At 39.5% G+C, this 16,253-nt stretch overlaps 2 protein-coding genes across 6 annotated transcripts in view; one reads left to right on the top strand and one right to left on the bottom strand.

Annotated features, from left to right (window-relative positions):
• SIAE (sialic acid acetylesterase) overlaps window positions 1-15,786 on the bottom strand; it is a 52,055-nt gene extending 36,269 nt beyond the window's left edge. Inside the window, exon 1 of one of the 3 annotated variants that reach the window (XM_078058816.1) lies at window positions 15,766-15,786. Coding sequence is in view for 1 of the 3 variants with exons in the window: in XM_036123238.2 (XP_035979131.1) it covers window positions 2,459-2,525 (67 nt within the window). In the remaining 2 variants the exon portion in view is untranslated. Of the gene's footprint in view, window positions 1-2,458; window positions 2,616-15,765 lie in introns of those variants that run through there. The other 2 variants (XM_036123238.2, XM_078058815.1) reach the window with 2 other exon arrangements.
• Window positions 1,645-14,981, top strand: SPA17 (sperm autoantigenic protein 17). 3 transcript variants are annotated; one of them, XM_036123260.2, is made up of 5 exons: window positions 1,645-1,875; window positions 3,948-4,128; window positions 9,649-9,719; window positions 11,535-11,621; window positions 14,652-14,981. In XM_036123260.2, the coding sequence occupies exons 2-5, from the start codon at window positions 3,975-3,977 to the stop codon at window positions 14,790-14,792; spliced, it is 453 nt and encodes a 150-aa protein (XP_035979153.1). In that variant the 5' UTR covers window positions 1,645-1,875; window positions 3,948-3,974; the 3' UTR covers window positions 14,793-14,981. The 3 variants fall into 3 exon arrangements, with proteins under 3 accessions (XP_035979153.1, XP_035979152.1, XP_035979154.1); XM_036123259.2 differs by lacking the exon at window positions 1,645-1,875 and adding an exon at window positions 2,665-2,816; XM_036123261.2 differs by lacking the exons at window positions 1,645-1,875; window positions 11,535-11,621 and adding an exon at window positions 2,665-2,816.
• Window positions 15,787-16,253: the final 467 nt, after the last annotated feature.

Below are 16,253 nucleotides of genomic sequence, written 5' to 3'. Positions count from 1 at the left end.
GGGGGGGGGGGGGGTACAGAGTGAAGGAAATTGGCTGTCCGCTCCCCCATGAGCCTGTGCAAATAAAGGGCGCTCTGAGTGCAGCCATTGTCTTCCAGGCTGGGGACACATCTTTCCAAGTCCGTCTGTTTTCGCCGACACACACTTACTGGACCTCCTTGTGCCTGGCTCTATTCTGCGTTAAAGAATTTTAAAGGTAGAGAGAATCTTTCACACCCCTACGTACAATCATGATCAACAGACTAACACCCGGCTAGTTTAGGTAATTGAGGTTAATAGCTTGCATATTAATTAATTAATTCGACAAATATTTATTGATGCCTACTGTGTGTCAGGCACCACTTTAAGCATTGAGGCTGTAACAGTAAGAAAAAGAAAGAAAAAAAAAAAACAGACAAAAATCCCTGCTAGCAGCAGGGAGCTTACGTTTTACTGGGGAGCTTACTTGGGGCAGGCACAGTGTTAAGCATACGTCAACTCCTTTGACCGACCTGAAATCACGTAGGTAGTTTATGACAGGACTAGAAACCAAGCCACCTGATTCCAAAGTTAACTGCAATTTCCACTCTGCTGCAGTTAGATACTGGTGGTAAATTAAAAAAAAAAAAAAAAAAAAAGTCATATTCCCTGCCCTTATAAAGCTCACATTCCAAGCCGATAAGAGTAGACAGTGGAACGTTACCAAGGAATTGAGCAATGGACAAAATAGGAGAATAGGAAAGGAGGCAGGACTGCTCATTCTTTTTGTCAAACACAAGACACTTAGCATTTGAATTTTTTTTTTTTTTTAGGTCTTTAATTTTTCCTCCATTTGGGTGTTGGAGTGGAAAACAGGAATTAGCGTTCTGGGGAAGTTAAAAGTAGTCATTAAAAGTAGACTGACAAAATTAGGACAGTGGTTAAGTTACCTCTGGTGACGACCTGGTGGATGCACTGGAGAGAAACATCCAGAGAGTCTCAATAAAATGCAATGTTCTAGTTCTTAAGTTAGGTGCAGCACCCTTGGGTATTCATTTTCTTGTTTCATTTCTCATGTATTTTTATACATTTCAAATATTACACAGTCAACATGGGCACAGGGGGAACGACTGGAAAGAAAGATGCCAAGATATGCAACCAAACAAGAAGGAAAGAAAATTTAAAGCATTAATGAGGGCGCCTGGGTGGCTCCGTTGGTTAAGCAACTGCCTTCGGCTCAGGTCATGATTCTGGAGTCCCGGGATCGAGTCCCGCATCGGGCTCCCTGCTCAGCAGGGGGTCTGCTTCTCCCTCTGACCCTTCCCCTCTCATGCTCTCTGTCTCCCATTCTCTCTCTCAGATAAATAAATAAAATCTTTAAAAAAAAAAATAAATAAATAAAGCATTAATGAAAAATAGTCATTGTTAATGCAAGTAATGTAACGGGAAGACCCAAAAGCGAAGACAGAACACTGTATTGGCATTAAAGTTAACAGCCTTTAACAGAAAAATTAATAAAAGAAGGGCCCTACTCTCCTCTCATATGCTGGACTCAAAAGTCACTGAGTGGGGATGAGAGTCAAAGTGCTATGCACAGTGCTGCTGGTCTACACTTCTGTTGAAGCCTGAGACACTACTGATGGGCCACAGTTGGTCTCAGTCTGGGTACTTTTGGGTTCTCAGGTATAGCAACAGTCATTTTTCTGCACCCTGTCCCCATTCTCACTTCAACTTTCATTTCTTAGCAGGGATCTTTGGGGTCCACTATTTGAATGGTTTGAAGGAAACAGTAGGTGCAGCATTATCATTTTACTTGGCATTAGCGGGCAGATTCCACCTTCTGGTTCTCCATGGTTGTGGCTCAGTGTCCAGCCCGGAGTATTCAAATGACAGGATCTGCCCTGGGCAGTAGTCAAAGTGAGTCACCCTCCTCCCCAATGCCACGCCTATGATCCCACCACCGATATCTGTAAGCTGCGCCAGAAATCAAAGCTAAGCCTTAAATACTCTGAGCTAGTGAGGGGGTTGTATTTCCTAATCCTAATCACCACTTAAACTAGTCAAATATAATTCCCCCAAGGAACCAAGCTGGAGGCAAACCCTCCCCAAGGGTACCGCTGAGGGGGCAGCAGGGAAATGTTGTGGATGACTCAGTCACCTGTTTCCAAATATTATCTAACGAGCTTCACACCCGCCCCCGCCTTCGACTTCCCCTGCGACTATTCAAAGACCCCTTTTAAAGGCCTCGGTCTGGGACATTTGGGCCTCCCCACTCAGATACACCCAATCTCCCTCTGCGCCACACCGGGCATCAGGACGACGGTGCAAGGGCGTGGAGGAAGCGCACCGGCCGGAACTCCCGGCCAGCGGACCCCTGCGGCCTAGGCCCGGGTCAGAGGCCGGCTCCAGGGTCGCGGTTCGCGCGTCCGGCAGAGGACGCGGGATCTCGGAGCCCGCGCAGGCTGACCGGCAGGGCCTGGGCCGAGCCGGGCCGCCTCACCTGCACTTGTGCCGGCCGGCAGGATTAAAGGCAGGACCAGCCCAAACACAAATCCCGGTACTACCATGTTGGCGAGGATCCGACACCCGGGTGCGGAACTCCGGGCGCGGACTCCAGGCGGGGCCGGGGTCGTGGGCGGGGCCGGGGTCGTGGGCGGGGCCTGCGCGGGGCGGGGAGGCCTGACTCCACCCCTCCCAAGCCGTTCGGTCGCGAAGACGGTCCGTGGCCGCCGGGCGAGGCCGTGCCTCCCCCTTCCCGGCCGCCGTAGTTGAATTAAAAAAAAAAAAAAAAAAACGGTTACCCAGCAACGAGAAATAACAACTGGAACCATCCGCACCAGCTCTGAGAGAACGAAGAGGTGAGGCGGTTTACCCCACTTCCTCTCCAAATCCGAGACCTCAGCCTTTTCCTTTGCCTCTCGCATTCTCTCAGGATCCCAGACACGTTCCGGGATCGCGAGGGCAGATTGGGCGCCAAGGCAGCCCATTCTGCGAGTCTGAAGTCCCAGATCCTCGACGTCCCGCCGCCCGATAGACCGGTGTTCCCCCTCCAACCGCCCTCCACTCCCCTGATTGGTTCAGGGTGTTACCTGTCCTTCTCACAACCCTAGAACGACTCAATGCCTCATCTCCTGTTCCCTCAAAAACAGAAAAACATCCTCCACACATTGGGCCTCATTAAACCATCTAGTCCCTCACCTAGACCCCTCCCACGGCTTGTGGACTTGTCAGAAAATTGACACCTTCACAAAAAGGCCAGGTCCCTGAGTGTCGTTGCCATACTCAGCAGCTCAACCCGCTGCTTGGCAGCTATCCTTAATGCAGTCCCTGTATTCCAAGACAGGAAGATAAGACCTGGTCAAGACAAAACCAGAAAACACAAGAATCCCAAAATCTTGGACGCTAGGACTGCAAAATCATGACCTTGCCTCCGCCCCGCTCTAACCCTGCTGCCCCTTCCAGAGTATGTAAGTGTTTCGGAGCTTTGTAGGTCATGCCTCCGAAGTGGAAGCAAAGGGCAAGACTAAGTGTTAAACTTCTTCATTCAACAGATTAGAGTAATTTCTAGAACCAAGATTAGTTCTTAATTCAGTTTTTTTTATTTTAGACCCCAAACAGTGTCTTCTCAGCGATTTATGATGAATTTTTAACAATGGTTCTCTCTGAGTTCCTGTGGGATAGCAGAAATTACCCTCACCTTTTAAAGGCAAGAGGGACAGAGAGAAAAAGTACTTAGTGTTATAGTGAAAAATCTGTGATTTTTGTAATTTAAAAAAATGACTTGGCCTAGTAAATGAGTCTGTATTTGTAAGATTCTAATTAATAATGGAGAGTTCAAAACTCGAAGAAATGATGGATTGGGGTTGTGTTCAGGGGAAAGGATTGAAGTCCAGAAAATTTGGGGCTCAGGAATAATTTGTTGGCATCATTGTGATTATATAAATAAAATCAGACAAATTTAAAGACAGTACTCTCTAATGCATCTCTAGGTACAATAGGCAGTTCCTTCCAAGGAGATGTCGATTCCATTCTCCAACACCCACTACCGAATTCCACAAGGATTTGGGAATCTTCTGGAAGGGCTGACACGCGAGATTCTGAGGGAGCAACCAGAAAATATACCAGCTTTTGCAGCAGCATATTTTGAAAATCTTCTAGAGAAACGAGAGAGTAAGCTTTTTTTAAATGGGCATTTTTTTTTAAAGTAAGAGACTAAGCATTTGGTTATGGTGAAACTGGCTTAAGACCATCCTCATTCCATAGAAAGTCTTTATGAGGCAGGTAGCTTCAAGTAACAGTTCTTGCTATTGAAAACATGTGCCTTTATGACAGGTTCTCTTAAATCACGTTATTTCACATTATTGAAGATTACCAGTTGATTACACAGACCTTCTTCATTGTATACTTCATGGACACACTGGGTGGAAGGAAACCTCAAGAGATCGTCCAGTCTAACTCTCCATTTTCCAACAGGCTGTTCCAATGCATGCCAGGCAGTTGACTCTCTAGTCCTCCTGGGAGGAGAGTTTGTGGTTTTCTTTACATGGTGACTCTTCTTACTTGAAAGTATTATAAGTGTTGTAAAAAATAATTCTATGCTCCTTAGATTAAATAGATTAGTATTTGCTGGGGTATATGAAACTAGTCTGCAAAAAGTCACAGAGAAACACTGCTTTTAAAGTGAAATTCCAGAGGTGCCTGGGTGGCTCAGTCAGTTAAGGATCTGACTCTTGATTTTGGCTCAGGTCTTGGTCTTGGGGTCATGAACTCAAGCCCCACATTGGGCTCCACACTGGGTGTGGAACCTATTTAAAAAATAAAAAATGAAAGTCCAGCTTGAGAAGGTAATTTATATCTTTTCTCTATTCTCCCAAGGTCCCATCCTGCCCAGATTCATACTAACAGTGACTCTTTGGCTGAGAGCCAAAGCAGTTTCTTCACTTCCAGAAATAAAATGTCCAAATTCCCAGGCTTGAAGGTTCATAACTATCAAGACCTGATCCAGTAGTCAAAATGGGAATTATTACAGCTATACATTTCTATTTAAAAACCCCTTCTTGACTAGAACAACCATTTTGTATAAACTGTTTCCATCATTCCAACAAAGTGGTAAAGGTGACTAGAAGTAACTACAAGTAAGTAAGCATTTGATTTCAAATCATTTTCCAGAAGGAGGAAACCTCCCACAGGTTTGAATTGAAGCAACCCCCATACACACTGCACAGCTCCACCATCTTGTCTTCTTTGCTCAACCCTGGCAGAGCTCAGAATCTCTGCCAATTTCCTGAATGTTGCTGGTCTTTTCCATATCCAGTCAGTGTGAATATTTGTTGCACAATTTGATACTTATGTGCCACTAAAAAGCTATTAAGAGAAATCTTTTAGGGTAAGAAGTGAATTATAATGAACATTAATTTAATTTTGTTATTATAACATTAATTTTACAAATTCATGAGTAAAAGGTCTTTAGTCATTTATTTAATTTTAGATCTCAGAAATGTCCCATTACAAAAACATTTGAGTCATTGTTAGTGGATCATGATAATTAAAGAAATTGGTGATTCAGATTAATGGTCTCAGAATACTAGTCTCTAACTAATAAAAACTAGACAAAACTATTTGAAAAAATTTGAAGCACCATACCCATTTCCACTCAAGCAAACCAAAGGCGAATTATCCAACTGATGCAAGTATCAGAATGTAGTCTCTAAAAGGGAAGAAAAAAGTCCTCCAGCCCTGTCTCTCACACAATGCAAGAACTCCCTGGCCAGCATTCTTCATAGGTAATTATTAGTCCTAATTTTGATTTTTCTGACAGAAAACGTGTTAGCATTTGATTTAAGTAGTATCTGAAATCACTAGGGAAAAGGTAGACTTTTTATTAAATGATGTTGAGATAAAGATAGAAAAAGATAAAATTGGATCTTTTCCTTACATCATACACCAGGGTAAGTTCCAAACTGACTGAAGATTTAAATTATTTTTTTCATGAAACCATACAAATACTAGATGGAAACATGGGTGAATTTCTCTGTAATATAAAAGAGGAGGGCGCCTGGGTGGCTCAGTTGGTTAAGTGACTGCCTTCGGCTCAGGTCATGATCCTGGAGTCCTGGGATCGAGTCCCGCGTCGGGCTCCCTGCTCAGCGGGGATTCTGCTTCTCCCTCTGACCCTCCCCCCCCATATGCTCTCTCTCTCTCATTCTCTCTCTCAAATAAATAAATAAAATCTTTAAAAAAAATAAATAAATAAAATAAAAGAGGAAAAAATTTTACTAGCTAAGTAGCTATAATTACTTATTCAAAAGCAATGAGGGAAAAAGACTGATAAGATTGACTACGTAAAAGTAAACTTTTACATGACAAAATCCCCATAAGAAAAATGAAACTACAAATAACAAACTGAGGAAAAATATCTGTAATTTATATCACAATGGGTTAATAAACATAATAACTAAAGGCTTGTAAAAATACTGAAGAAAAAACTAATAACCTTATATAAAACAATGGTCAAGAGATACGAGCAAAACACACAAAAAATGCAAATGGCCCTTAACATATGAGAACATACTAAAATTAACCCATAACAACAGAAGCCCAAATCAAAACTACAGTGAGGACCACTACCCACCCCCACCCCCCATCAGACTGGCAAAAAGCCAAAAGTTTGCCAATTTATTCCAACAAGGCTAGAGAGGAAATAACAGTCATATACATTGCTGGAGGAGACACAAAATGTTATAACACCAAGGAAGAGAACTTGACATAGAAATTCAACTTCTACCCTTTTCATTTCTTCATTATTCGAGGAAACAATCCAAATATCCGTCATAGGGGATTTGTTGAATAAACTAGAGGACATCCACACAGTGGAATTATATACAACTGTAAAACAAACGAACAAAACCAGAATGAGGAAGATCTCTATATGTTGCTATGGAGTGATCTTCAGGATATATTGGGTGAAAAAAATAAGGTAGGAAAAAAGTATGTTTAGGGGCGCCTGGGTGGCTCAGTGGGTTAAGCGTCTACCTTCAGCTCAGGTCATGATCCCGGAGTCCTGGGATCAAGCTCTGCATCAGGCTCCCTGCTCAGTGGAGAGCCTGTTTCTCCCTCTGCCATTCACCCCACTCATGCGCACACTCCCGCGCTCTCTGTCTCTCGCTCGCTCTCTCTCTCTCTCTCTCTCAAATAAATAAAATCTTTAACAAAAAGAAAAAAAAGTATGCTTAGCATGCTACCAATTATCTAACAAAGGGGTGTGAATACGAATATATAGGTATTCGTTTATATTTTTAAATAGAAAAATAAGTCTTTTAAAAATTTACATTTACATCTGAAGGAGAAGTAACAGAGTGGAGGGAACAGGATAGAAGCTAGACTTCTCTGAATATATCTTGAATTCAAAATCATAAATGTTTAACATAGTTTAAAGTGGAAATAAATTTTAAAATTGTTAAGCAAGCTCTAAAGTTTAGAAGCAAAGTGAAACAAACAAACGTAGCTAGTATTGAATGGGTAGACATAACCACACAGAAAAGAATTATTTCAAGTGACTTTATAACACAGTAATTTGACTGTACATCCCTAGTGGATATAGCCTAAAGACAAAATGAAGTTAAAAAGTCTTGAATTGTTTTCAGTAATCATTGTTATAATATCATAGTATAATTATAATTATAGTATAATTATAGTTTTTATACACTGTAGGACATAGCAAATAAGTCACTATCCTACTGTTATTAGGAATAAGATTTTTAGCATAAGAAAAATGACAAACAGATATAAAAATGAAGGAAGTTAATAAAATCCTGTAATCCTAAATTTGAACAGAAAAATATCAGTGTGACCTCGATATATTTTCTCTTTAAAAATAAAAAAAAAAATGTTTTCTAACTCTATGCATATTTTAAAAGGCCACAGAGCAATGACCAACCCAGTACCGGTGAGCACCTAGCCTCTAGACTGTGGCCTCTAGCTACCATTTCCCAGGAACCAAGGCTTCTTAGAGAACTACCTAATTCTGTGAATTGGTCAGGAAATATGCAAGTTAAGCCTGAACATCTTACCATACCAGAAAATAAGGAAACTATCAAAGATTACTAGAGCTGTTTCCAAAGGACTAAGGAGCATCTGAACACCTGAATGAGCTCCTAATGGCCAATTTTGGACAATTAGAGCATCGAGAAGAATAATAAATGTAATGGATTGAAGTTGATCCAATTTCTTAAATATTCATTTGTTCATAATGATCAAAACAAACAAACAAATAAAACCTCCTTAAGAGGATCCTAAGGAACCAACTGATTATTCTGTAAACTGGTCAATAAAGGGAAAGAATCAAACCTTTAACCTGCCTTTTCTGTATGAACTGTATGTCAGGGTAGCCAATAGTTGGTATGGGTAAGTTTTTCTTTACTGATTATTCCAGAAATAAAGAAGTACTGATCAAATAAGAACATTGCCATTTTGCAACCCCTAAAGAAGTGATCTAAGCACTCATCATCAATGGGCCCTTAAAGATTATAAAAAGAGAGACAACCAGATATTATGTATATCCTGACAATTACACTGAACTTTCTATAAAGTATGCTTGCCAAATAAATAAATAAATAAATAAATCCTGAATCAGCTACAGGAAATTCAAAAGCAAAGGAACTTGTTAAAAGTCATCACGGGAATGGAATCAGAAATATCTAAACTGTGGAAAACTCCAAAGGAAAAATGATCCAATTTCCTCAACAAAAACATTGCAAGGAAAAAATGTGGGCTGGGAGATAGGTGAAAATCTCTTTCAATTAAAAGAGATGGGAAAGGCATAACGAAAGGCTGTGTGTGCCCACTGTTTGGGTTTTGATTTGAACAAATCAACAGTAAAAAAAATAAGCAAAGAATATATTAGACAAGAGGGGAAATTTGGATAGCTGATATTAAGGCATTATTGTTAGTATTTTTAGATGTGATAATGGTATTGTGGCTTTATATCTTAGAGATACACACTAAAATAACTATTTGTAGATAAAACAATAGGGTGCCTAGAACTGGCTTGAAAATAATCAGAAGGAAGTGTGGGTAATTGAGTGAAGTTACAGATAAAATAAGATAAATCATGAGTTTATAATTATTGAATCTGAGTAGTGTGCACATGAGAATTTGTTATATTATGCTCTCTACTTTCTAAGTTTGAAATTGTTTATAATGAAAAGTTAAAGAAAAATTCTGCTTAAATATAAATACTTCTGCCTGTCTATGTCTACTGACTACATAATATGCCTCATTTTTTAAAAACCTCTCCCATTCTTTACTTTTCCAAACTTCCTTGCTGTTTAGCATTTATACATTTTCCTGTGTTTACTGACACATGTTTATGAGTTTCTGTATTTATATTTAAGTATTGGCATTCGTTCTCTCTCTCTCTCCCATTTTATTATAAATTCTATGAAGGCAGCAATTATGTTTCTTTACTGCCTTTCTAAATATCCCCAAGGGCTCATCTAATGTTTAATTCATCATCATATATTCTGTGATCACTGCTTATGTTTACAGTGTTAGGCTATGTACATAATAAGATTTTCAGCTGGCAGTAAAGAACTTGTGGTTTGAAAAAGAAAACTTGTTTTGTGTTACTATTCTGGATTTACTTTAATGGACTCAAAATAAGTCTGAAATTATTATATTTTTATTATTTAGAAACCAACTTTGACCCAGCAGAATGGGGGACTAAGGTAGATGACCGCTTCTATAACAACCATGCATTCAAGGTATGGTCCCATGAAACTCGGGATTTGGTTATTTTCTTCTCCCTGTCTCCAAAACAGAGAATATTGCAATCTCCCCAGAATCATGAACATCATGAAAGGCATCACAAATATCTTATTAAACCTTTTTAATTATGCTGTTCTTTCTGACAAGAAATTTTTTTCTAAAGTATCTGAATCGTGGACAGATGCTTAGCTGAAATTGAAAGGTGATCAACAGGAAGAATGTACTTGAAAGTTACAGAATAATTACTCTCATTTATTCTTCAGATTGTATTGGGTATCACAATGCTTAGCAATAGCAGATCCTCAATAAATATTTGTTGAATTAATGAATGACATTTCATAAAACACCATTTATCCAGTTGTTTCATCATCATTGACATCTTACAAAAGCCTGATTAGAATTTAAATTCATAATGGTAGAGTTTTTTCTACAAAGCTCATCTGTTCAGAGACTGAACTTACCTTCTCTTTAGCAGCATTCTTAGAATCAGCCTTTTTCAGCCAAGGTTCGTCAAAATAATTAAGCCCTAAGCCAAAGGTGCTCATTGCATGTAAGGAATCAGTGTCCCTCCTTTGTTCCTAGAATGACTCTAATTATGTACCATCCTTGAGAGAACTGAGAGAATAGTCACTCAAATCATTCTGTGTTCTGTGGTCCAGAAGAGGAACACTGGCTGAGAAAGGCTGTGTGCGACCCTGCATCATGGCATCCACTAACTGGGAACTTGATGGAAATTCTGTCTCAGGCCCTACTCCAGGTCTGCAAGTTGGAAGCTGAACTTTAAAAAGCTCCCCAAAGTAACTTGTAGGTACATTCAAGTCTGAGAAGCACTCTTCTAGACGACTGAGATAATACCTTAGCCACAAAGTACCATCAGATATTAGAATTAAAAGGAATTAGCCAAGTTCAAGTTTTGATGGTGTTCCCCAGTAGATTTGGGGAATTTCCTGGGGAAATACCTGTCACTTATTCCATGAGTTCAAAAGTGAAGTTCCATCCATTTGTGCCTGCCAGATATGGGGGTGTTTAGTTTGTTTCCATCTAGTCTTTTAACAAGATTCTCTGTGTTCATGTTTTATTTCAATCAAAGGAATAATGTCAAAAAGTTTTAAATCTTTGTGTCACATAGCAATTTCAGGGTGGTTTTTTTTTTTTCATCTCTTTTGAATTCTAAAGGCTTTACTTAATTAGCTTATATGTCTTCAAATTTCTGTTTTATGGATTAAAGAAACTCTTCCCATAGGTTGTGAATTAGCAATGCCTCTATTTTGGTGGAAGATTTCAATAACCATGTCAAAATAGGCAGAGCTGATTTCCCTTTTTTACTTAAATGGTTCCCCAAAGCAGAACTCACCTCTTTGACATGGTTTTTAATCTACAGACTTCTTTAAAAAGTCAACTTGACCTCACACTACGGGACACAGTGGCATACATTTTGCTCTTATTTTAAAAACTAACAGCACTTCTTTTTTATACTTTGTTCAAGATTCATTACAGCATCTTAACAACTTTTAGTATAAGACAATAGCTTGTTTTGCATATGAGATAATGTTGCACACATTCCAAAAACAAAAAATCAAACATTTTTCACCGATTCCTTGGTCATATTTGTTTATGCATATTCCCTTGAGAGTTTTCATTTATTTCTCTTTTTTCCCAACCTACTTCCCTTTTTTAAAAAAAATCAGTGGGTATTTAATTCCTACTACTTCTCAATAACATACAGCAATATTTAATGACTTGAAGCAGTTTGATCCAAGACTTGACTGTTTTGGAATATTGCCTGTTTGGCCCTGTCACCCCTCTTCCAGGATCATGAATCACCTGAGAATTGTGAGTCCGAAAAAGAAAAGTCTCACACACCTGTGAAAGAGGATGAGACACCAGTCACAGCCTTAGTAAGTTATGTTTTCCATATACTATTAGATTCCTACAAGAATCATATCACTCAATTTAAAATTATACTCCAAATATGAATCCAGTCTGTTATCCATATTGCTAAAATTATGATTTTGCTTTCTAGATAACTAGCATCATGATAAACTAACTGGTGGATCATTTTTAGCTATGCCTATCATAAAGGAAAACTCCTTCTTCCCCTTAAAAATAAAATCTTTTTTTTCCAAGATTGTCAATGGGTGGGGAAATCTCCCCAAGGGGAAACACAGACAGAACTCACCGCCTCAGTCTTCATCCTTCAGATTCACTTTCCACTTTGAGAATTTGTCACTAATTGATGCCCTCACCACCACACAGGGGCAAAGGTTCAGAGATAACAAAAGGAAACGCACTGAGAATCACATACCACCAAACAGAATGGCTTCGCACAATGTGTCATATTCACCGTCCATGCACTGCTGTCTACAAAATGACTTCCTGCCTAGCAGCCTCCATCTAAGCAATAAAGACCTGAGTAGGGTCCACCTTCAAAGATACCTACTTTCAGTAGTGTGCTAGATCCAGCTCTCAAGAGACAATTGTGCACATCTCTAGACAACCCATGATCAATAATGTCTGCTTGGTAGCTTGAAATCAGCCATGGTAGGAGTATGAAGATCATGGCCAATACTGCAAATCAGACTTTTTTTCTAGGGAGTCTATATATAAACATTTACCAGCATATCACTATCTATATTCTTCGTAGTCCAGACTCAAGCCTAATGAGAAAGAACTCACTCTCGACAGTGCTGAAGGCCAAACTTATGAGTTCCTTTTCATGTTTTAATGTCCCAGTTAGTCACCCATTAATTGACACCCAAAGCAGGTATCCCCTTCAAGGAATACCTTACCTCCTACCCAGTTGAGGGCATAACTTTTCCCTACACAATACCATTACAAATTATTCCAGAATTATATCAATACAACCTAATTGGCCTAACATTGCCATAAGATGCAATGGGAGGTCAGGGAAGAAAAGGAGTCATTTCCTTACATCTTTAGTAGTTGCCCTTACTCAGCTTTTCATGACTTTGAGTTGAGATCTCATTGATTTCCAACTTCATTATAATTCATTTGCCCATACTGGGGCATCATCTCAAGAGGGCTTAATACCATTCTGTTTGCATTGAGAAGTTTGAAAGCTAGATTTGCCTCATTGTTTTTTTAATGGGGTGAGGGGTGTAAACAATCCAAAGGTCCATCAACAGGAGACTGAGTAGATAAATCAAGTCGTGTTAGTACAATGTAATACAATGGTGTCATAAAAGAAGAAGAATGGGCAGAGTTACATACTGAATAATAATAGAAAAGAGAACCAAGATACACAGTTACCAAGGAAAAAGTAGTTGGGAACATTATAATTAGTATGATCTCATTTTTAAAATAAAAAGCCATGTATATACCCATTAAGAATACTTTTTATACAGAGAAATTTTAGAAAGTTATATATACTCAATCCATAATAATGGTTACATCTTAGGAGTAGATTTGGAAAGGGGGAGAAAACTTTCACTACGAGTGACATTTAAGTTTTCATTTTTTAAATTTTTTTTTAAGATTTTATTTATTTATTTGACAGAGAGAGAGTACAAGCAGGGGGAGTGGCAGGGAGAGAGAGAAGCAGGTTCCTGCTGAGCAGAGAGCCCAACATGGGGCTGGATCCCAGGACCCTGGGATCATAACCTGAGCTGAAGGCAGATGCTTAACAGACTGAGCCACCCAGGCACCCTGGCATTTAAGTTTTTAAATGTATATATCACTGTTATAATTTAAAATGATATATCAGAAACTATATATCGGTACACCTGGGTGGTTCAGTCGGTTAAGCATCTGCCTTTGGCTCAGGTCATGATCCCAGGGCCCTGGGATCGAGTCCTGCATCGGGCTCCTTGCTCAGCAGGGAGTCTGCTTCTCCCTCTGCCTGCCACTCCCCTTGCTTGTGCTCGCTCGCTCTTTGTCTCTGACAAATAAATAAATGAAATCTTTAAAAAAATATATATATATATGTACCGGGACACCTCGGGTAAGCGTCTGCCTTCAGCTCGGGTCATGATCCCAGGACCCTGGGATCGAGCCCCGCATCAGGCTCCCTGCTCGGTGGGGAACCTTCTTCTCCTCTTCCTCTGCCGCTCCCCCTGCTTGTGCTCTCTCTCTCTGACAAAGAAATAAATAAAATCTTAAAAAAAAACCAAACTATCTATTGAGTTAGACACTTAAGATCTGTGTGTTTCACTGTCTGTAATTTAGATAAACTATACCTAAATTTTATTTTTTTTGAAATATTTTTATTTATTTATTTATTTGAGAGAGAGGGCAGGGGGAAGAGCAGAGAGACAGAGACAAGCAGACTCCTTGGTGAGCATGAAACCCAATGCAGGGCTCGATCCCAGGACGCTGAGATCATGACCTGAACCAAAATCAAGAGCCAGATCCTCAAGGGACTGAGCAACCCAGGCACCCCTCTACCTAGATTAAAAAAACAAAAAACTATATACGGAAGTTCAGCCAACCACCCTAAAACTGACATTTTTGGACTAAAAGGATTTCTCCTTGGCAGTCCACTTTACATGTATGATTCTGATTAGTTAATCATTGAAAAATTAAGAAATTAATTTCATGTAATCATGATTATTTTGAAACAGCACATTTACTATTCTTGACATTTTTATATGCTTCAAGGATTCTTACTTATTTTCCCCCAAAAAAATGTCATTGCTCAGGAAACTGTTAAATAGGAGCTATTTTGAGGGGGGAAGTTGGCACTGATCATTTATTGCAGAGACATATTAAAGAATGAGAAAACAAAATGCCTGCTATTTTGGCACTCACCATTTGGAACATACACAACGTGACAGTATATAAAATTCCCTTAGGAAGCAGCAGATCTCGATTGTTACGTCCCTATATTGATTAAATTTATGCAGTTATTTTTATGGCATCAAAATATTGGATATTTAAGAAGTCTCTTAATTTTTCTCCTTTCCATAAAGGAACCTTCTGAAGAAGAAAAAGCAAAAGAGGAGAATGCTGCTCTCAAAATCCAAGCAGTCTTCCGGGGACACTTAGCCAGAGAGAAGGTGAAAAAAATGAAATCGGGTGAAGCTCAAGAGAAAAGAGAAGAAAATAAATGAGAAGACTGGTTTTACTCCCCCGCTCCCCAGAAAAAACATGAAAAAATCATCCAGATCCATCAACCTCGTTGTGATTATTGTTTTTTTTTCTTAGTAAGGGAGATTTGATGTAGTGAAATAACATTTGTTGCTGTTGTGAAAATCTGTCATGAGCATTTGTTTAATAAACATGCCATTGAACACATGCCTCTTAAAGATTTCTCTGAATTCATGAGTCTTATTTATACTTCTCCCAAGTCTCTGTATAAAGACCCCTGGATTTAAAGTTATAGAACTGACATATCTGAGTTTTCAGGACTCTCAGTGGTTATGTGGTCTAACCATTACCTAATGAATAAATCCTCTATCACATCCCTGAAAAATGGTCTTTCTGCTCCTGGTTCACTCCTGGTGATAGAGAATTTTACTGCCTTTCAAGCAAAGTCCATTTAATTTTTGAATAACTCAAATTATTGAAAAGATAAGCTGAATCCAAAATCTGCCTCCCTGTAAGTTTCATCCATATGTTTTCATTTGTCATGCAGGCATGCAGTCATTTATTGAAAAATGTATTGAGCCCAAAACATGTGCTGGGATTTAGTAGTGAATATCTGTTCCTACACCCATGCCGCTGACACTTTTTTATTATCTTGCTCTCCAGAACCACACAGAATAAGACGAATACATATTTGGAAAAAAAAAAAAGCCATCATAGCATCATAAATACTCTCCCATAAATACTAAAACTTCCCCAGTTTTCCCCAATGCATGAATTGTAAATACCTGTGTCATAAACTCAGAGGCCTTATGGCTTTTTTTTTTCCAGTGAATCATTCAAGCCCCCTTTTAGAAATTTCAGTCTCTCCTTTTTGAGACCTTCTCACCCTTGAATATCTAAGGAAGTGTGAGGTTCATGTCTTAGACCCAAAGATGCAGTTCCCTTCCCAAAACAAAATAGAGAGGAGGTGGGGTCTTATTTAACTAACACTGTTACCTTCTACTGCAACGATGCGGCATTGTGGTAATGTTCTGGCTGGTTCGGATTCCTGTCTGCACACACTGGGTGTCCGGAGCTTTGGTTCTAGGACTACACCTCTCTCGGTTCACAGCCACACAGCCATTTTTCCCCAGAGCTCAGTAACATGCCTGGCTCTGTCTTGAGGAGTTTCTAAAACCAGCCCCATGTTATGCATAACAAGTGTACACCTGCAAACGCTTAGATCCTTGTCTTAAGCTCAGACGTTCTCTTTCTGCAAAGCAGTTTTATTTCAGGTGCCCCATTTTCTCCCATCCCCATCCCTGAGCTTTTATCAGGTTCTACGCCAGAAGTTCACCCAAATGATCTTCCCAACTCAAATCAGATGACTCATGCCAACAATTTCAAGGTTGTGGCGTTCATTCTCCAATCTCCACTCACCTCTGAACAGCCATCCCCCCTTCCAAGGTCTGACTGCCACCAGGGAGCTGCATGCTAGCTAAACA

The sequence above is a fragment of the Halichoerus grypus genome, chromosome 11 (genome assembly GCF_964656455.1).
Source record: "Halichoerus grypus chromosome 11, mHalGry1.hap1.1, whole genome shotgun sequence".
Classification (NCBI taxonomy): Eukaryota; Metazoa; Chordata; class Mammalia; order Carnivora; family Phocidae; genus Halichoerus; species Halichoerus grypus.
Note: the sequence above shows the minus strand (reverse complement) of the source record. Positions and strands in the feature narration are given on the sequence as shown.